The sequence below is a fragment of the Callorhinus ursinus genome, unplaced genomic scaffold (assembly GCF_003265705.2).
Source record: "Callorhinus ursinus isolate GAN/ISIS: 27379988/994484 unplaced genomic scaffold, GSC_fseal_2.0 scaffold2, whole genome shotgun sequence".
NCBI classification, from domain to species: domain Eukaryota; kingdom Metazoa; phylum Chordata; class Mammalia; order Carnivora; family Otariidae; genus Callorhinus; species Callorhinus ursinus.
Window position 1 is genome coordinate 92126937 of NW_027397064.1, and position 22596 is coordinate 92149532.

The following is a 22596-nucleotide window of genomic DNA, read 5'->3' on the forward strand; positions in this document are numbered from 1 at the left end:
CTCTCTAAAGAGGCTCCACAATTTAATGTTTTTTCCCCCCTGCTTCCTCTAGTCACTCTATACATTTCTCTGTTTTAATTTCTTTATAGTGTTTGTCAGTGTAAGAAAAAAATTTCCCTCCGTCCCTCCCTCCTTCTTCCTTCCCTCCCTGTCTCCATTCCTCCTTTTTCTGTTTTCTCTCCTTTGTTTACTTGTGTTCTTATTCTCCAGATTGTAAGTGTAATCAGAGAAGGAATTTTGTGCTTTGTGTTTACTTTCGTAGCCCCACTCCTACTCCCCTTAGATCACACAAACACTCTTTGAGTATGAATATCTTTGTCTCTATCTATTTAATCTGTCTTTATCTGTCTATGATATTGAATAAGGTGATCAGGTTACTGTTCATAATAAAACAGTGATTGAACACTACATTAAAAGTGTTCAAATATAGAATATATGAAAAATAACAGATGTTTTCCCCAAAGAATGGCGAAGGAAAAAGTAATAACATATGCTTCATGTTGCCATTTTGCTCAACTTTGTTTTTCTTTTTAGGCAGATTGTAGTAGTAAGCAGAATGGTGGGTGGGTAAAGTCCCTGAAAGCAACAGGAGGAACAGGAAAAAGGGAGTACTGAACTAAATAAGGTGAAGATAATGGGATAGGTATAGTTTAGCAAAAGTTAGATCACCTCACATTACATGCCAGTACTCAACTCTTGGTTTTCTGGACTAATAGGATGGAAGAGAACTATGAATGAATCCAAAGCAAGAGGGGTCATTTTTTTTTAAAGGTTTTATTTATTTATTTCACAGAGAGAGACACAGCAAGAGAGGGAACATAAGCAGGGGGAGTGGGAGAGGGAGAATCAGGCTTCCCACTGAGCAGGGAGCCCAATGCGAGGCTCGATCCCAGGACCCTGGGACCATGACCTGAGCTGAAGGCAGACGTTTAACGACTGAGCCACCCAGGCGCCCCAAGAGGGTCATTTTGAAAAATTGTATTTGGTTTTAGAATTCAGCCAGAGGTACATGAACCACAGATGTTCATCACCCCTCCCAGGACAAGTTCATTTTCAGCAGCCCAGATGGGACAACCATAAATGAAGTAAGTAGAACAAAGCTACCCTGGTATTTCCTTGCTCAATCTCCTTAACTAGCTTTACACATTTTGCTCAGTATTTTAAATTAAAAGAGCTTCTGGTAAAAGTAAATTATAGACTGGAGCTTTTCTTCAGAATAGGTAAGTTCTCATTCTGTCTGAAATCCCTGTTCTTGTAGATTTTTGCCTCTTTGTCTATTTCCCATCTTCCAACTAGGCTTGTCCATCCTTAGAGACTCAGTCCGAGTTCTGTGAAGATCTGCGCAAGTTTGAATCCAGATGAGTTTTTCTTACTGAAACTTCTGTGCTTCCGATTGTATTGCTTAATAATTATTCCATGAACATGTGTCTTGCCTCTTTAATTGGACTGTAAGCCCTCTAGAGATGATGCAATATATGTATCACTTATTTTTTGGATTGTAAAGCATTCCCGGCCCAGTTGTGGACTAATGGAGGGTGTTAAAAGTGGATAAAAACGGGTTATTTGGGCCCTATTCACATAGACTTGCTCCAAGTGGAGAACCTACCTCAGCCCTCCAGGATGAGTCTGGTGTTTGGTCTTTCTACATGTAAATCATTAATGACATTTTGCTTTTTATTTCTGACATTAATTTAAAAAGTGTTGGGAAAATTATTTTTGATTGGTACATAAAACAATGTGCTGTTTTTCAGAATGAAAACATATTCTCTGAGTCATTTTTGTTATGAATAATTTAGAACATTTGTGGATATTCTATTTCTGGGTAAAATAATTCCAAATAAGATTTTAGTAATGCATGTGTGATACATATTTAAAAACAAAAATAAGATAACTTCTTGAATGTTTGCCTTTGTAGTAAATCCAGTCATTCAAATTGTTTTCTTTCGAGGCCCAAAAATGCTAGGGCATTGCCAGCTTTGAGTTTATCCTGCAACAGAAAAGAAAGGTTCTATTTAAAGTATTATTTAATGGTTATTTCAAAATACTTTACTGAGTGTCCTTATCAGGTTTTTTTTTTTTTTTTAAAGATTTTATTGGTTTGATAGAGAGAGACACAGCGAGAGAGGAACACAAGCAGGGGGAGTAGGAGAGGGAGAACAGGCTTCCCACTGAGCAGGGAGCCCAATGCAGGGCTCGATCCCAGGACCCTGGGATCATGACCTGAGCTGAAGGCAGACATCTAATGACTGAGCCACCCAGGCGCCCCTTTATCAGGTTTTTAAAAGATGAATTTCCCAATGTGAGAGAAAAATATTAGCAGGTTAAACGATGTATCTCTTGACCCCGTCTGCCCCACTATTTAAAATCTAAGTTTGAAACTTGGTCATGGGAAGAAAGGAGAATTATAAGGGGGAAAGCCCTCTTAGGAAAAAATGCCCTTCTTTTGAAACCTATATAGGACCCTCTAATGGGTTTCAAGGACTATTTAGAGACAAATACAGTTGACCTTGAACAACATAAGTTTGAACTGTGGAAGTCCACATACATGAGGAGTTTTTTCAGTAAATATATTGGAAAATTCTTTGGAGATTTGTGACAATTTGAAAAAACTCACAAACTGTGTAGCCTAGAAATAAAAAAAATTGTAAAAAGTTAGATATTGTAAGAATATAGTGTATAATACAAGTAAGATACAAAATATGTGTTAATCATCTATGTTATTGGTAAGGCTTTTGGTCAACAGCAGGCTATTAGTAGTTAAGTTTTTGGGAAGCCAAAGGTTATGTGTGGATTTTGATGGAGGGGTCAACGCCCCTAACTCTTGTGTTGTTCAAAGGTCAACTTCATAAAGAAAGGTACAGGTTAGGTCTGTGGAACAGGTGAGCTGGAGATAGTACCCAGAAGTCATCTAGATATCCTCCAGTTTTTAGACATATGTGTTGTCCCTTCACATGGCCATGAATAAAAGGTAAGCTCTTTTGGCACAAGAGAAGTGATAGATGAAGCACCTCAGAATATGGTACAAATATGTAAATTTATAGTTTTCAGATGAAAAAAAGGACTGCCAAATTTTTCCTCACTTTCTTCCCAGTTATAGACTAGGTCAACCCCACAGCAAGAACTCCTGTGAGCTGGGGTACCTGGGTGGCTCAGTCGGTTGAGCATGTGCCTTCAGCTCAGGTCATGATCCTGGAGCCCTGCATCAGGCTCCCTGTGCAGTGGGGAGTCTGCAGCTCCCTCTGCCCCTCCCGGGCTCATGTGTGCATGCTCCCTTCCTCCCTTTCTCTCTCTCTCTCTCTCAAATAAATGAATAAAATCTTAAAAAAAAAATCCTGTGAGTTAAGGGGGTAACTTACTTGATATATGTCCAGCTTGCAAAGGGCACCATGTAGCTGAGAGTAGAAGGAAACATGTATGGGGTTGTGTAACATCTCTGGATATTAATGTGTCTCTATATATTTTGATCACTTCAGGGTTCTTACACAGCCTTGGACAGTGGGGAATTTGAGGCAGGGACCTCTTACTCAGGGTTCTTCCCTGATACACACTTGGGCCATACCCGTCTTAAAGGAGGATTTAGAAGAGACTATTGTTGCTCTGAGAAAACCGTTTGCTTTACTTTTAAAAATAAATTAGTACCAACTATCGTTTGAAGAAGATACATTTTGGCATGTCAGATTTGGGGTTGGGTCCATGTGCTATATAATCTAACAGTTAATATTGCCTTTGGCAAATCACCCAGCACCCAAATCTTGTTTTTCTCCTCTGCATCTACATGGTGGAATGCATCTGCCTGTCCACCTCCCAGTGTTGTTGTGGTCATCAAATGGGTTTATTGTGTCTAAAAATTTTTTAGTGAAATTTACCTTTATGTGGCTCAAAATTCAAAGGGTATAAAATGGATGCCTCCTTTCACTACTGCCACCCAACCAGTACTTTTTCTTCCCAGAGTTATCAGTTTCTTGTCTGTTTTCCCAGAATATTTTATGCATATATAAGTATTTGCTTATATAGGTATATGGACATTTTTCACAAATGGATAGTGTATTATACACAAATGGAAGTACACTGTATGCGTTGTTTTGTACCTTGCTTTGTAAACTTAAGATACTTTGGAAATTGATTTTTAATTTTTCTGTGGCTACATACATTCCATTGTATGGATATATTATTTATTTAACTATTTCTTTCTGAAAACTGGATTGTTTTCAGTCTTTTATTATAAACAATTTTACAGTAACCTTGTACAGAATGTCATGAATTTGTGAGTATAACATTTTCATGTAAGATTTTTTTTAAAACTTTGACCTTAAAAGTTATAAGCACATACAATAAATAACTAGAGGCAAAAATAATAATAGTAATTATTATTATTATTCTGTTAAAGGTTTAATCAGGATACTTAGGGTAATTTGGTTTAAGTTTAATTTTGGCTAAGGGAACTTCTAGTTTAGAAGAAAGCCAGGAATTATGCAAAAGGATTATGACTGAGACTTTTTTTTAAAGCTTATTTATTTGAGAGAGAGAATGAGAAAGCATGAATGGGAGGAGAAGCAGAGGGAGAGGGAGAAGCAGACTCCCTGATGAATAGGGAGCCCGATGACGGGAGCTCAATCTCAGGATCCTTGGGTCACAACCTGAGCAGAAGGCAGACGCTTAACTGATTGAGCCACCCAGGCGCCCCATGACTGAGAATTTGTAAGGTTTCTTAAGAGTTTATATGTTCCTATGTCTTCATCTTTGGCCAAGCTTGACTACAGTTGTGATTAGCAATGAATCCCTTAGGAAGAACTTGTTTTGTTGTGGGGTAGGGGTGGGATGGGAGGGGGATGACAAAGGAGGGGGATCTGAGGACAGATTCTCATTTTGAACTCATCTTGGTTCATAAGCCGAAGAGGTAGAATAGGCAGTGGCAGGATTATAGTACATTTTAGTATCATTTATCCACCCTAAAAATCAAATGCCAAAAGAAAAAAATCCAGTTACTTGAGAGTTCTGGTTCTTTGAGTCCTTGTTAATCAAAACTTTAGTCTCAATATCCGAATAACCAGGATCATTATAATTTTTGAGATTGGTAGATTTGTTACAGAAATGTTAAAGGAAAAACAGACATTTTTCTTATTCAAACATACAAGCATAAATATATGATTATGATATGCTTCTTTACAGTTTTTGTTCTTGGCTTTATGAATTTAGTTGTATTAGGTTGACTTTCAGCTTTTTAAAAAAATAATTTAAAAAATTTAATTCCAGTGTAGTTAACATAAAGTTAGTTTCAGGTGTACAATGTAGTGATTCACTAGTTCCACTGAGTGCTCTCAAGATAAATGTACTCTTAATTCCCACCACCTGTTTCACCCCTCCCCCCCACCTACCTCCCTTCTGGGAACCATCTGTTGGTTCTCTATAGTTAGGAGTCTGTTTTGTGGTTTGTCTCCTTTTTTCCCTTTGTTTTGTTCCTTAAATTTCACATTGTGAAATCACATAGTATTTGTTTTTCTCTGACCGACTTATTTCACTTAGCATTATATGCTCTAGCTCCGGCTGCATCGTTGCAAATGGCAAGATTTCATTCTTTTTTATGGCTGAGTAATATTCCATTGTATATATATTTATATATATATACACCACATCTTCCTTTGCCCTTTAGTAGTTCCACTATTTCTAGTAACAATTCTAGGAATATTAAGCATAATGTTTCCCTTGTTCTTTGTTGTCGCATATCAAAGTTCTCTGAAACCAAAGAATTAGAGCAGGAAAACTCAGGAAGACCATGAAGTAAAAAGCATGTACCTTTGTTTCTGCATCAAATTCTTCTATGGACTCTATCAATTTCCCAGGTTCCAGCTCCCCTAGTGGAAAGGGGTAATCAGTTCCCAAAATGACTTGATCCTGAAAAAAAATTTTTTAACTGTAACTTTACAGAGCATCAAAGAATCTTCTGTAAATATAATTATATTTACTTATTACAAGTACTCCTATGATAAAATAACAAATTCCTTCCAGTTAATAGAAGCAAACTGATCTAAAATGTTTGATTTAATGGATTCAAAACATATTCTGACATTTTCTCCAGCAGGTGTCGCTATTGGGTTTCTTAAAGTTGCAAATCAACCCCCCCATCCTTCCTTTTTTGAATAACTGAAACATATATATATATAAGAAGCAAGAATTTATTTAATAAAACATGTTGATATCATCAGATGAAATTAAGGATTCTATATTTCTTAGAATGACACATTGCAATTCATCCCATAATTTTATTTTATTTATTTATTTGAGAGAGAAAGAGAGATAGAGAATGAGCAGTGGGGAGGAGCAGAGAGAGAAGGAGAGGCAGACTCCCCGCTGAGCGGGGAGCCCAATGCGGGGCTTGTTCCCAGGACTTGGGGATCATGATCTGGGCTGAAGGCAGACCCTTAACTGACTGAGCCACCTAGGTGCCCCTCCCATAATTTTTTTTTTAAAAGATTTTATTTTTAAGTAATCTCTACACTCAATGTGGGGCTCAAACTAATGACCCTGAGATCAAGCATTGCACACTCCACGGACTGAGCCAGCCAGGCACCCCTGATCCCATAATTTTTGAAAACATACTGGAGTTGAAAAGGAAAAAAGTAACAAACAACTGGATGAAAAGTAAAGACAAACAAACAAAAACCAATCCCCAAAGAATTCTTATCTCTATAAACTGAATAGTTGTCTTTTTTTTTTTAACGATGTTGCTTCAAATCTCCATTTGACACTTTGTACAACAAAGCACACAGGCTTGTCCATCTACAAATATATAAAGCAGTATGTCAAGCAATGTGTTAGAATCTAGATTACCCTGGCCAACCAAACAGAAATAGGCCCTGTCCTCAGGGAACTCATAATCTAGTAAGAAAGAGAGACATTAAATTAATAATGGCAGTCTATCAAAATAAGAAAAACACATTTTCAACCAGAAATTTTACTTCTAGAAATGTGTTCCACTAATACACATGTAATGGAAATATATACAAGGAAATTAATTGCAACATTATTTGTAGTGGCAAAAGACTAGCAAACTAAATTATAGCATATCTAAAAAATAAAGAAGATTGAGGAATACTTAACATATGTTGAAATGGAATAATCACTAAGTTATATTAGAGAGAGGAATGATGTTGTTATATTGTAAGGAGAAGAAATCTAGGACAATGTATCTGCTATGCTCATATTTCTGTTTTTAACAAGGGACCTATAGACACACAAATATACATTTGTATATACACTCTATTTCAGGAATGGTACTCAAGAAACAACATTATTTGCCTGTGGAAAAGAAGATTAGGATTTGGGGATGGAGGAGATCCCTGTCTCCCTTTTTGAAATGTAATTCACAGGGCACCTGCGTGACTCAGTCGGTTGCGCATCTGCCTTCGGCTCAGGTTGTGATTCCAGGGTCCTGGGATCGAGTCCCCAATCAGGCTCCCTGCTCAGCGGATAGAATCAGCCTCTCCCTCCCTCTCTCTGCCCCTCCCCATGCTCATGCTCTATTTCTCTCTCTCTCAAATAAATAAATAAAATCTTAAAAGAAAAGAAACGTAATTCACATACCTTAAAATTTAGCCTTTAGAAGTATATAATGCAGTGAGTTTTAGTGTATTTATGAATTTGTGTAATCATTCCCACCATCTTATTCCAGAACATTTTTATCACTGCAAAGTTAATCCCATACCCATTAGCAGGCATTCTGCATTTCCTCCTTCCCCCCTTCCTAGTGTAAACTAATTTATCCTCTCTGTCTATGGAATTGCCTATTCTGGACATTTCATGTAAATGGAATTATGTCATATGTCCTATCTTTTGTTTAGTGTACTGTTTTCAAGGTCCATCCATGTTGTAGTCTAAATCAGTACTTCTTTCCTTTTTAGGTGGGATAATATTCCATTGTATAGATGTACCACATTTTGTTTATCCGCTTATCAGATGATGGACACTTGGGTTGTTTCTACCCTCTGACTATTATGATAATGTTACTCAGAACATTTTTTTAAATTAACATATAGTGTGTTATTAGTTTCAGGGGTAGAGTTCAGTGATTCATCAGTTGTATATAACATCCAGTGCTCATTACATCAAGTGCCCTCCTTAATGCCCACCATCCAGTTACCTCATCCCCCCACCTGTATCCCCTCCAGCAACCCTCAGTTTGTTTTCTATAGTTAAGAGGCTCTTATGGTTTGTCTTCCTCTCTGATTTTGGCTTATTTTATCTTTCCCTCCCTTCCCCTATGATCCTCTGTTTTGTTTCTTAAATTCTACATGAGTGAAATCATGATAATTGTTTTTCTCTGGTTGACGTATTTCGCTTAGCATAACACCCTCTAGTGCTCTGAACATTTTTGTATAAGTTTTTACCTGAGCGTATTTTCACTTCTCCTGGATATACACTTAGGAGTGGAATTGCTGGGTCATATGGTAAGTCCACATTTAACATTTTGAGGAGCTAGTTTTCACAGTGGTTGCATCATTCCCACCAGAAATGCGTGAGGGTTCCAGTTTCTCCAAATCCTCATCAATACTTGTTTTTGTCCATCTTTTTGATTAAAGCCATCATAGTAGGGATAAAGTAGTATCTCTCTGTGGTTTTGATTTGCACTTCTCTAATGACTAATTATGCTGAACGTCTTTTCATGTGTTCATTGGCCATTTTTATGTCTTTGGAGAAATATCTATTCTGATCCTATGTGTCGATTCAAGCCCCTATATTTTCTTTTTATAGTTGAGTTGTAAGAATTTTCCAATATTTTCTGAATATTAGAGATTTATCAGATATATATTTATAAATATTTTCTTCATTGTGTGGGTTGTCTTTTCACTTTACTAGACATATATTTGAAGTACAAAAGTTTTTAATTTTGATGAAGTCTAATTTATCTAATTTTTTCCTTTGGTTGCTTATAGTTTTGGTGTCACATTTAAGAAATTATTGCCTAGAGGCACCTGGGTGGCTCAGCTGGTTGAGCATCTGTCTGCCTTTGGCTCAGGTCATGCTCCCAGGGTCCTGGGATCGAGCCCTGCTTGGCGGGGAGCCTGCTTCTCCCTCTCCTCCCCACTTGTGCTTTCTGTTGCTATCTCTGTCTGTCTGTCTCTCAAATGAATAAATAAAATCTTAAAAAAAAAGAAATTATTGCCTAGTCCAAGGTCACAAAGATTTACAACTATATTTTCTTCTAAGGGTTTGTAGTTTTAGCTTTTCCATTTAGGTATTTGATCTGTTGGAGTTTATTTTTATGTGGGGTGTAAGTAAGGGGTACAGCTTAATTTTTTTGCATGTGGATATCCAGTTGTTTCACTGTCATATGTTCAAAAGACTATTCTTTCCTCACTTAATTGTATTGGCACCTCTGTTCAAAATGTCTCTCCTTATAGGACTGTACTACACAGTTTTGACTACTATAGCTGTGTAGAATGTTTTGGAAATTGGAAGTGTGAGCCCTTCAACTTTGTCCCTCTTTTTCACATTGTTTTGGTTATTCTGGGTCCATTGCTTTTATATATGAATTTTAGGATCAGCTTGTCAATTCCTGCAAAAAAAAAAAAAAAAAAAAAAAGGCCCCTGGATTTTTGGTAGGGATTGCATTGAATCTGTAGGTCAATGTGGGGGCTATTGCCATTTAACATTATTGAGTTTTCCAATCAATGAACATGGGATGTCTTTTTTTTTTTAAGTTTTTATTTAAATTCCAGTTATCTTATAGTATAATATTAGTTTCAGGTGTACAGTATAGTGATTCAGCACTTCCATATATCACCTGGTGCTCATCACAAGTGCACTCCTTAATGAACATGGGATGTCTTCATTTATTTAGGTCTTCTTTAGTTTTCTTCAGCAATGTTTTATAGTTTAGTGCCCAAGTCTGGCACTTCTTCAGTTGGATTTATTCCTAAGTATTTCATTCTTTTTGATACTATTGTAAATGGAATTGTTTCCTCAATTTCATTTATGAATTATTCATTAGTAGTGTATTGAAATACAGTTTTTTAAAAACATTTATTTATTTGAGAGAGCGGGGGAGGGGCAGAGGGAAAGGGAGAGAGAAACTCCCCTTTTCTGCACTCAGCAGAGACTCTGCTGAGTGCAGAACCCAGTGCAGGGCTCGATCCCACGACTCCGAGATCAGACCTGAGCCAAAACCAAGAGTTGGAAGCTTTTAACTGTGCCACTCACATGCCCCTGAAATACAATTAATTTTTATATATTTATCTGTTACCTACAACCTTGCTGAATCTGTTTAATTATTAGTTTATTTGTGGATTCTTTGGGATTTTCTATATATGAATTTGTATCATCTGAAATAATTGTGCTTCTTCCTTTCCAGTCTGGATGGCTTTTATTTTTCTTCCCTAATTGCCCTAGCTAGAATCTCCAGTGCAATACTGAACAGAAGTGGTGAGAGCAAAACCTTTCAGTTCACCATTAAGTATGTTAAGGTTAGTTGTGGATTTTTCACAGATGCTCTTTATCACGTTGAGGAAGCTCCCTTCTACTAGTTGTTGAGTGTTTTTTATCATGAAAGGCTGTTGGATCTTGTTGAGTACTTTTTCTGTACCTATTGAGATGTTTATGTAGTTTTTGTCCTTTATTCTATTAATATGGTGTATTGTATTGATTTTTTGTGTGTGTGTTGAAAAACCTTGCATTCCTGGGATAAATTTCAGTAAGTCATGATGTGTAATTCTTTTTATATGGTGCTGGAATGAGTTTAATAAATATCATTGGGGGAGGGTGCCTGGGTGGCTCAGTTGGTTAAGTGTCTACCTTTAGCTCAGGTCATGATCTTGGGGTCCTGGGATCGAGTCCCAAGTTGGGCTCCCTGCTCAGTGGGGAGTCTGCTTCTCCCTCTCCCTCTGCCCCTTCCCCCCTGTGCTCTCTCTCTCTCTCTCATACTTTCTCTCTCAAATAAATAAATGAAATCTTTAAAGAAAATAACATTACTAACTTAACCTCTTTACTTGTTCTAGGTCTATTCAGATGTTCTTTTTCCCTTGAATCAGTTTCTGTCATCTTTCTAGGAATTTCTTCATTTTATTTAGTTTATCTAATTTGTTAGTGTACAATTACCTATTTTTTTTCTTGTAATTCTTTTATTTCTGTGAGGTCTATAGTAATGGCTTCCTCTTTCATTTCCAATTTTAATAATTTGAATCTTCTCTCTTTCTTTCTTGGTCAGTTTAGCTAAAGGTTTGCCATGTTTGCTGATCTCAACCAAGTTTTGGTTTTGTGATTTTCTCTATTTTTCTATTCTCTATTTTTTTCCATATCTGCTCCAATATTCATTATTTCCTTCCATATGCTTGCTTTGGGTTTAGTTTGCTTTCCTTTTTCTAGTTTCTTAAGGTGCAAAGCTAGGGTATTGAGTTGAGATTTTTCTTCTTGTTTACTATAGGCATTTTACAGCTATAAATTCCCCACTAAGTACTGCTTTAGCTAACTTCATGAATTTTGGAATGTTGTGTTTTGTATTGTATTTGTCTTAAATATTTTCTAATTTTCCCTGTGATTTCTCCTTTGTCTAGTGTCATTTCATTTCAACCTGCAGGTACACCCTTTAGCATTTCTTGTATGGCATGTCTACTAATGATGAATTCTCTTCATTTTTGTTTATTCTGAAATGTCTTCATCTCTCTTCATTCTTGAAGGATACTTTTGCTGGATATAGAGTTCTTGATTTACAGTTTTTTTTTTCTTTCAGTGCTTTAAATATGTTTTCCACTGCCTTCATGTTTTCTGATGAGAGCTAAGGAGAGAGCCATAGAGAACATCAACACTGCTGGTGGAGTGGTTGCAGAAATGGAGGACAGAGACCCACAAGAGAGGCAGAGAAAACTAGTGAGGTAGAAGGAAAGCCAGAAAAAAGTGGTATTAGAAAAAAATGCAAAGAGAGATATTTGAAAAGTTTTTAATAAGTAATGCTTTAGAAGAGGATAAAAAAGATAAAGATTGAAAAGTATCTATTGGTTATGGCATCCTTATTAAGTGTACGTCCAGTAGAGTGATAGGGAGTAAAACAGATGAATTGGATGGAAAAGTAAATGAATAGTGAAAAAATGGCAAGTGTCTCTTAGCTTGGTGCGCCTCTTCTCTTTCATTGCTACTCTATTTGTGCTGCTTAGACAGCCTTGTGGATAAACAAAGATCTAGCTCTAAGCCTCGAGTCTTGAGAATAGGGCTTCCTGCTGGACATCACTCCTCAACTACCTCAAAGGCAATTAAAACTCAACATGTTACCTAATATTGAAGTCCTGATCTTAATATTTATTCCACATCGTGTTCATTCTCATTCTCTCTCTTGTTCTCTTTCCCACCCTCTTGCTCTCTTTCTCATCCCTGTCCACTTGCATCCTGGATAGCTTCTGTTTGCTTCTCCAGATCCACTCTCCATCCTTCTTCACTATTTGTCCCCTGGAGACTGACCTGTATGAACTATGCAAATACTCCCTTGACCTTAGGCTTCTAGTTAGGTTTAGCTAACAGGTAACACAGGCGGGAGACTAGAGAATGGAAGGAAAGTGTTTATCTCGGGTCCCTCCCTCTGGAATTATCCAGCTTAGCTCCACCCAGAAGTCTCAGCTCGTGTCATGCAGACCCATTCACAGAGTCCTGTCTTGAAGTTTTGGCCTGGAATGGAAATGGATCTTTCCATATCTTTGTAAATATTCCATTTACTAATTTTCCTGTAGTTTTCCCAATTTAAGTATACCATCTTATTTTTTGCTGGAACCCTGAATAAGTCATGGTATGTACCAGTTATACCAAACTTTATAGTTTCCTGAATTTACTGGGTTGATTTCTCTGGTTGAAATGCTGTATCCAGCCCTGAACTCCTATTTTTGATTGATTGACTGATTGATTGATGTGGTGGATACCTCTTTGTTTTGCCAAAATTTTAAACTGATAGAAATGTTGCAGGATAATTTAGGGATCTGCTATTTAACCTTCACCCAAATTCACCAATTCTTTACGTTTTGCCCCCTTTGCTTTATCATTTCGTCTTTATAGATAATTATGTATATATGCATATTTTTCTGAACTATAGGTAAGGTGGAGACATCATGGCTCCTTACATCTAAACGAATTAGTTTATTACCTAAGAAAAAGGACATTTGAAAAGTATAATCACAGTACAGTTCTCAAAATCAGGACATTTAAAATTGATATAATGCTATTATATTATTCCTAGTCCATACTCAGATTTTGTCAGCTGTCCCAATATTTTTTTTTCCTAGTCCAGGATCCAATTGATAATCACATTAAATTTAGTTGCTCTGAAGTTTCTCTTAATTTGGAACACTTTTTATTTTTTTACTCTTGTCCTGGATTTTTTTGAAGAGTACAGCCTACCTATTTTATAGAATGTCCTTAAGTTTGTGTTTGTCTGATTGTTCTTCATGATTATATATAGATTGTCTAGTTTTGGTAGGAATCTTGCAGAAGCAAATTGTCTTTTTCAGTACATCATTATCAGGGGTGCACGATATCAGTATGTCCTAGTATTGGTGATGTTTAATCATTTAGTTCAATTGGTGCCCGCCTAGTTTCTCTAATATAAAGTTAGTTTTTTCCCTTCATGATTAATAAGTAATTTGTGGGGAGACACTTTAGGATCACATCAATATCTTGTTCCTCATGAAACTTTTGCCCACTGGCTTTATCATATTTTATCAATAATGATTTTCTAGCTCTATAATTTTTTCTATACTCATTAATCCTTCGGAAGAGATTTTATTATATATACATGTTTATATAAATATATATGTTCATTTGTTTATTCACATATATTCTGCATTCATTTATATATTTATATCATCCTGGACTTTATTTTATTTACTGGGTTATAATCCATTTCTGTCATTGTTTATTTTGATGAACAGATCATAAGTTTGATCAGTGTGAATACCTTCAAGTTGTTTCCTGTGTCCACATGCTATTTCCCCACTATTTTTTAAGTACTCTCAGGCACAAGAAATTTTTCTAGCTAATTTTGTACTTTCTCTGTCCTGGAATCAGCCATTTCTCCAAGCAGCCCAGTTTCCCTATTGTGAAAAATGGTGTGTATAAACCAAGATCTGGGCACTAGATGGGATAATTATTGCTGATGTGGAACTACATATATATATATATATACATATATATATATGTTTGTGTATATGTATATTTCTATATTTATCTATATTTGTAACTGTCTTCAACAGGGAGATACCTGCATTTTACTAAATTTATTTACTCATTTTATGCAAGTCTTAGAATGCACAGAAAGTATTTTCAGAATTGCTAATACATACTACTGCAAAAAACAAAGTTAGCTATAATTCAATATATTTTTAAAGTGATAATTACATAGAGTAAAATGTAAAATTCTTAAGTGTTCAATTTGATAAGTTTTTTTCTCAATTTGGTAAGTTTTGACAAATGCATATACCTGTGTTACTCATACCCCTATCAAGATGCAGAATATTTCCATCACCCCAGAAAGTTCTCGCATGTCCCTTCATTTAAGATTGTTTCTGGTTTTTGGCTATTTTGAATAAAGCTGCAATGAGCATTCTTATAAAGTCTTTTTGTGGATATATGTGTTCATTTCTCTTGGATCAATACCTAGGAGTAAATGATCGTAGGAGTATGTAGGAGTGTGTTCTGTTAGCAGTATACTGAAGTTTTGTTGTGCCATATCTTTTGCCAGGCAGTTTTCAGTCTCTTTCTTTTTAGCACTCTAGTGATGTGTGGTGGTTTCTCATACTGCATTTCCCTGGTGAACTAATGATGTAGAGTGTCTTTATTTATTTACTTATTTTTACCATTTTAAAGAGCATATTTCCTTTTAGTTTGTTCTTTTCTTTCAAGTCTTACTGAGATCGATTAACATGGAACGTTGTATTAGTTTAAGAAGTACAACATAATAATTTGACATATGTATGTATTGCAAAATGATTACCACTGTAAGTTTACTTAACGTGTATCACCTCACATAGTTACAAATATTTTTTCCTATGATGAGAACTTTTAAGATCTACTCTCTTAGCAGCTTTCTTTCTTTTTTTTTTTTTTTAAAGATTTTATTTATTCATTTGACAGAGAGTGAGAGAGCACAAGCAGGGGGACCAGCAGACAGAGGGAGAGGGAGAAGCAGGCTCCCCACTGAGCAGGGAGCCTGGCCTGGGGCTTGATCCCAGAATCCTAGGATCATGACCTGAGCCGAAGGCAGACGCTTACCGACTGAGCCACCCAGGTGCCCCACTCTCTTAACAACTTTCAAATACATGGCACAGTATTGTTAGCTATAGTCACCATGCTGTACATTACGTCCCCAGAACTTATCTTACAACTGGTTGTTTGAATCTTTTGACCACTTTCACCCGTTTCCCTTGGTATCTTTAAACATGTTTATTGGCTAGTTGTAAATCTTTTGCAGAATGGCTATTGAAGTCTTTTGTCCATTTTAAATTGGATCATTTGTTTTTTTATTATTGAGTTGTAGTAGTTCTTTATTTTGGATGTAAGTGCATTGTCATACATATATTTTGTGAATATTTCCACCATTCCGTGGCTTGCCTTTTCACTTAATTTTTCTTATGATGAGATAAAGGAATTTGATGAAGTTTAACTCGTCTTTTTAAAAAATGTTTACTGTTTTCTGTGTCCTTTTTTTTTTTTTTTTGGCTACCATGTTAAAGAGATATTCTTCTATATTTTTTTCTTGGAGCCTTATAGTTTCAGCTTTATGCTTAGGTGTATGATCCTTCTCAAATTAAGTTTTGTTTATGGTATGAGGTAAAGTCACATTTCATTTTTCTCCCCCCATATGAATATCTACTTGTGCCAGTCCCATTTGTGAGATAGCTTTCCTTTCCCCATTTAGTTGTTTTTGTACGTTTATCAGAAATGAATTGATCATGTAAAAGTGAGACTATTTCTGCACTCTTCTCATCTATTACATGGATCTATCTGCCTGTCCTTATGTCAACACCACATTGTGTTGACTGCTATAGCTTTATAGTAGCTCTTAAGTCAGTGCAAGTCTCCAATTTTACTTTTCTTTTTCTAAATTATTTTGGCTCTCTGGTCCTTTGTATATCCCTATACGTTTTGGACTCAGCTTGGATTACATTGAATGTATAGATTAATTTTGAGAGAATTGGCATCTTAATATTGAGTTCTTGGATTCTTAAACACTGTATATCTTTCCATTTATTTAGGTTTTATTTACTTATTTTTAAGATTTTATTTATTTATTTGAGAGAGAGAGAATGAGACAGAGAGCATGAGAGGGGGGAGGGTCAGAGGGAGAAGCAGACTCCCTGCCGAGCAGGGAGCCCGATGCGGGACTCGATCCAGGGACTCCAGAATCATTACTTGAGCCCAAGGCGGTCGCTTAACCAACTGAACCACCCAGGCGCCCTATTTAGGTTTTAAAAAATTGCTCTCAGTCATATTTTATAGCATTCAACGTAAAGGTCTAGCATATCATTTGTTAAGTTTATTTCTGTATATTTTGTGTTTTTTAACACTATTGCAAATTGATTTGTATTGAAGTTTTATTTTACAGTTGTTTGCTCTTAGTATACAGAAAAACAATTGATTTTTTAAAAATTGCCCTAATGGGGGTGCCTGTGTGGTTCGGACGGTGAAGCATCCAACTCTTGATCTCAGTTCAGGTCTTGATCTTAGGGTTGTGAGTTCAAGCCCCACATTGGGCTTCACGCTGGGCATGGAGCCTACTTAAAAAAAAAAATTGCCCACATGTCCTCAGTCTTGCTAAATTCACTTATTAGTTCTAGTAGTTACTTTGTAGGGTCTTTAAAAATTTCCACATAGACAATCATGTCATTTGCTTAACAAAGAGAATTTACTTCTTTCACAATCTGTATGCGTTTTATTTCTTTTTTCATCTTGTACTGGCTAGGATCTCTAGTACAATGTTAATTAGAAGGGGTGAGCGTGGACATCTTTTCCTCTTTCCCTATCTTAGGGAGAAAGTGTTTATTTTACCATTATGTATGATGATAGCTATAAGTTTTTTGATGATGCTCTTTATCAAATTGAGGACATTTTTTCCTATTCCTTATATTGTGAGTTTTTTTCTAAATCAAGAATGAGTAATTAATTTTGTCATATTTTTTCTTCATCTATGAAATAATCATACTGTTTATTCCATGAATATGGTGAAATACATTGATTTTAAAAAGTTAAGCCAATCTTGCATTCTTAAAATAAACCTTGCTTGTTCATGATGTAGTATTTTTAAATTATTGCTGAATTTGATTTACATATATATGTGTGTGTGTGTGTGTGTGTGTATATATATATATATATATATATATATATATATATTTTAGAGAGGGGGGGAAGGGTGGAGGAAGAGAGGGAGAGAGAATCTTAAGTAGGCTCCGTGCCCAGCGCGGAGCATGACGCACGGGGCTTGATCACATGACCCTGAGATCACGAACTGAGCTGAAATCAAGAGTTGGACACTTAACCAACTGAGCCAGTCAGGCCCCCCTGATTTATTAATAATTGTTAAGGATTATGCATCTTATTCTGGAGGGATAGTGATCTGTAATTTTATTTTCTTATGTAGTCTTTTTAGGTTTTGGTATTAGGGTCATTCTGGCCCTATAAAATGAGTTGGGAATTGTTTCCTTCTCTATTTTTCTGGAAGTGTTTGTATAGGATTGGTATTATTTCTTCCTTAAATGTTTGATAGAATTTACAAGGAAAACTACTTGGGCCTATAGTTTCCTTTGTAGAAAGGTTTTTGAAAACAAATTCAGTTTCCTTTAATACATATTACAATTTTGGTAAATTGTGTATTTCAAAAAATTTGTCCATTTAATTTGTAAAATTTAGTGGCCTAAGATTGTTCATAATATTCTTTTAATATCCTTTTAATGTCTGTATGATCTGTGGTTTTATCCCACTTTTAGTCCTGATGTTAGTAATTTGTGCTCTCTCTCTCTCTTTTTTTTTTTTTTGCTTGATCGGTCTTTATAGGAGTTTATTTTACTGATCTCTTAAGAAAAAACCCAATTTTGGGGTGACTGGGTAGCTCAGTTTGTTAAGCATCTGCCTTCAGCTCACATCATGATCCCAGGTTCATGTTGGGCTCCCTGCTCAGTGAGGAGTCTGCTTCTGACTCTCCCTCTCTTCCTCCCTTTGTTTGTGCTTTCTCTCTCTCAACCTGCCTCCTTAGCGCAGTAGGCAGCGTGTCAGTCTCATAATCTCTCTCTCTCTCAAATAAATAAATAAAATCTTTAAAAAACAAACAAACAATTTTTTTAAAGATTTTTATTTATTTATTTGAGAGAGAGAATGAGATAGAGAGGGAATGAGAGGGGGGAGGGTCAGAGGGAGAAGCAGACTCCCTGCTGAGCAGGGGGCCCGATGTGGGACTCAATCCCGGGACTCCAGGATCATGACCTGAGCCGAAGGCAGTCGCTTAACCAACTGAGCCACCCAGGCGCCCCAAACAATTTTTTTTTTAAAGTAAGCTCTACATCCAATGTGGGGCTGAACTTATGACCCCAAGATCAAGAGTTGCATGCTTTACCAACAGAGCCAGCCAGGCACCACCAAACACCCAAATTTTGATTTATCAATTTTCTTTATTGTTTATGTTGGTTCTGTTCTTTGATTTTGGCTCTTTGTCATTTCTTTCTATCTGCTTTTTTTTTTTAAGATTTTATTTATTTATTTGAGAAAGAGAGACACAGTGAGAGAGGGAACACAAGCGCGGGGGTGGGAGAGGGAGAAGCAGACTTCCCACTGAGCAGGGAGCCCGATGAGGGGCTCGATCCCAGGACCCTGGGATCATGACCTGAGCCGAAGGCAGATGCTTAATGCCCGAGCCACCCAGGCACCCTCTGCTTTTTTTTTTTTTTAAGATTTTATTTTTATTTATTTTACCCAGAGAGTGCAAGATGAATTTCCTCATATTCTATATACATTTGTCATTTGTTTTCTACTCTAAAATATGAAGTGTTCCCATATATCAGCCCCAGTCATGTTGTTAGAGCTTAAAAATATTTCATGAATGAGAGAATGACATTTTTTTTATTTTTAGTTGTCAGGATTTTTTTAAACTATTATATAGAGAATTCTTGGGGACTGGAGGATGGGAAGCAGCATCAATGAAGGTTATACAAGAGAGATGGGACAGGGGTGAGGCGGAGGCCTATCAGACAAAGCTTCCCTCCCAACCTCTACTGCCTAATTAGAACAACTCTGCTTCTATTTTACTTGTTTACACAAGACTTTGTTGACCATAGTTTCCATGGATTAAAAGCAAAGTTCCAAAACTAGAGTATTTCTAAGGTTCCTTGTGACCATAAATTATAAATTCATACTGATGCTAACCCAGTTTTTTCATGCTACTTGTATATTAATATCACCTGGGGAGCTTTAAAAAAATACCCCAGAACCTACCCCAAATCAATTAAATCATCATATCTGGGCGTGGGGCCTAAAAATACTAGTAACATTAGCATTTTTTTAAAGCTCCCCAGATGCTGGGATGCCTGGGTAGCTCAGTCGGTTAAGTGTCTGCCTTCAGCTCAGGTCATGATCCCAGGGTCCTGGGATCGAGTCCTGCATCGGGCTCCTTGCTTAGCAGGAAGCCTGCTTTTCCCTCTGCCGGCTCTGCCTGCCACTGCCCCCCCCCCACTTGTGCTCTCTCTGACAAATGAATAAAATCTTTAAAAAAAAAAATAAAGCTCCCAGATGATTCTAATGCACAAGCAAGGTTGAGAACCACTGAACTAACTCATATTCTTGGCCTCAATTAACCTACATTATATTCATCTGAGTTAATAAGTCGTAGATATTGGGCCAACAGTATGGGGACGTTTGGAAAATACTTAAACTTGAGCAATTAATTAGATTTATACTGTAACTGAGTTTAGGATTTTAATGTGCCTTCCATAATAATGACTATTTCCAGTTGAGAATGTTAAATAACAACTCTGATAAGATTTGTATGACCTTTTTGCCACTGTTAACTGGGAATTGTATCTTGGGTATTAATTAGGTTATTTCACAAATTCTAATGACTTGTGAAAGATTACTCGATAGAGCATGAACCCAAACCTGTTTTTCCTTTAGGTTGATGGCATTACTTTCCACCCAGTTGCCCAAACTGGAAACCTGGGAATCACGTTGGACTCCTTCTGCTCTGTCACCCCAGCATTTCAGGGGTCACTGAGCCCTTTGGATTCTATCACTGTATCATTTCTTGCACCCATCACTTCCTCTCTACTTCCCCAGTTCTTCCCTCAACTCAGGCTCTTACCAGCCCTTCACTCAGCCAAGTGCAAACTCTGTATCCCTAAAGCACCCTACAGATACTTTTATTCACAGCACTTCTTACATTGCTGTGAGATAACCCCTTATAATAATAATATCTAACATTTATTGATTGCTTACCATATGTGAGATGCTGTTTTAAGCCATTTGCATTCATTAACTCATTCTCACAGCCTTTCTATGAGATGGGTCCTATCATTATCCCCATTCAACAGACAAGGAAGCAAAGATGATAACTAACTTGCTTAGAGTTGTACAACTAGTATGTGGTGGAGCCAGACTTGTGTCTCCATTTCCTCAACTCAGCTAAGAAGTGGGACAAAAACTGTCTCCAGCACTGAGCAAAAGCTTGGTACAGAGTGGATGTTTATTGAATTAAATTGGACTGCTACTATAGTTTTCTAACTGATTTCAGTCTCATCCATTTTAATCAATATCTAACACTGGAGAAAATGCTGTTTTAAATAAAAATCTGATCATGCCACATCCCTGCTTAAAATCCTTTAATAATTTCCTGTTGTCCAGGAGGTGAAACCCAAATTTCTTAGCGTGGAATAAAATGCCTCCAGTAAATGTGAAAAAAAAGGTGTCCTAAATCTGAACTGGGGCAGAACTTTGTGGTCTAATATGACTATCTGCTCTTCCTGGGGAATAATGAGCATTCTTTTTCTTTTTAAATTGAGGTATAATTGATATATAGCGTTATGTTAGTTTCAGGTATACAACATAATGGTTTGATACTTGCATATATTACAAAATAATCACCACAATGAATTTAGTTAACATTTGTCACCAAACATAGTTTAGCATTCTTGATAAAATGTTTGCCTAATTTTTTGGATAGACTTATTGAGCTTAAGAGTTTCTAGGGCACCCCCTTCATTGACTATTAGTTTTCAAACTAGTCTAGGACTTTTAACCAATAATACAAAGAGGCTAATTGTCCTTAACTGGATAGTTGTCTTCTTTTTTACATCCAGTCAACAATAACTGTCTGACCATCATTTTCCCTATAAAATATCTCTGCCAAGATAGATTCTTTGAGTTGGACTTTTCAGAAAGCCTCTTTTTTTAAAACAAATTTGAAATAAAACTCTGACATATGCTTATAATGTATCTGAGAGTGGCTTTATATTTTGAAGGAATGAATACTTGAATATATGAAAGAGGGAAGTCGTCTGATTGTTACTAGTCCTGAAATATTAAAATATTTTATTTTATTTTTATTTTTTGGTGCAAAATGGTGGTTTATTAAAGCACAGGGACAGGACCTGTGGGCAGAAAGAGCTACTGCCTAAATATATTTTAAATATGCTAAATTTGAGCTCCTGTAAGAATAAATGACACTTTGATTTCTACCAAAAAAAAAATAATTTTCCTGGGTTTATGAATACATTCACATGAAATGATATGGGAGAATGTATAATAAATTTAGAGGAAGGCCATGATGGACTAACAACTCTATTTCTAGGTTCTTATATTCATTACTGTAAAAAACCAAGCAAATACACCTGCTTATAGAAGCCCTAAAGGCCCAAACTTATGTCTACTCACATCTGTGCCAACAGCTGATCTTGTTCTGAATGCCTGCTTTGCATTCACTGGAGCTTCATTTGTTCTTATTTCTGCTCCTCTTGCTAAAGCTGTTTACAGTTCCAAAACACAACATAATTTTAAAAAAGTCCCCTGCTATATTACATTTGTTAACTACATTAACATGAAATTGAGATTTAGAAATTTATTTTGCTTTCTAGTCAGGAATTCTTCCATTCTCAGTATTATGGCCTTCGTGGATATAAATACATTTTAAGGGGGGAATGTGTCTGTTCCATTTTAATATGAAGAGAGCAAAGGATTTTAAAACAGAAATGAAAACCATTCCTCGGCATTTCATCCTTCCTGGTTAAGATACTTCCTCGTTCTCCTTGCTAACTTGATTGTGGATGCCTTTTGCCAAACTCCAAAGTCATGGTTTGGCAATATTCAATTATTATTTAGTAGCTATTGTTCACAGTTCCTCTCTACAGGAGGTTAATTATCTGCTTGTGATAATCTCTGGTTTGTTAATTTTTCATACCCTATATCTATCTATATACCTTTTATTGATACTTTCTGGTAAGTTTCTGACCATTTCTCACTTGTTAGGAATTTCATAAGGGAGAATGAAGTAGGCATAAAAGAACTGGAAGTGAAGTTCTTGTTAATGAGATTTCTTGTTCAGAGGGAGAAGAGATAGTAGTAGGGAAGAGGTGGGGAGATGAGATTCCTCCA

At 36.3% G+C, this 22596-nt stretch overlaps 1 protein-coding gene across 5 annotated transcripts in view; it reads right to left on the bottom strand.

Moving 5' to 3' along the window:
* Positions 1-772: 772 nt before the first annotated feature.
* The window catches only part of ACMSD (aminocarboxymuconate semialdehyde decarboxylase), a 72822-nt gene continuing 50998 nt past the window's right edge, over positions 773-22596 (bottom strand). For 4 of the 5 annotated variants that reach the window (XM_073884700.1, XM_025857013.2, XM_073884720.1 and 1 more), the window contains 2 exons: positions 5794-5892; positions 773-1987 (listed from right to left, as the gene is read on the bottom strand). In XM_073884700.1, coding sequence (XP_073740801.1) covers positions 1925-1987; positions 5794-5892 — 162 coding nt within the window. In that variant the 3' untranslated portion in view covers positions 773-1924. Of the gene's footprint in view, positions 1988-4402; positions 4950-5793; positions 5893-22596 lie in introns of those variants that run through there. The other variant, XM_073884706.1, reaches the window with a different exon arrangement.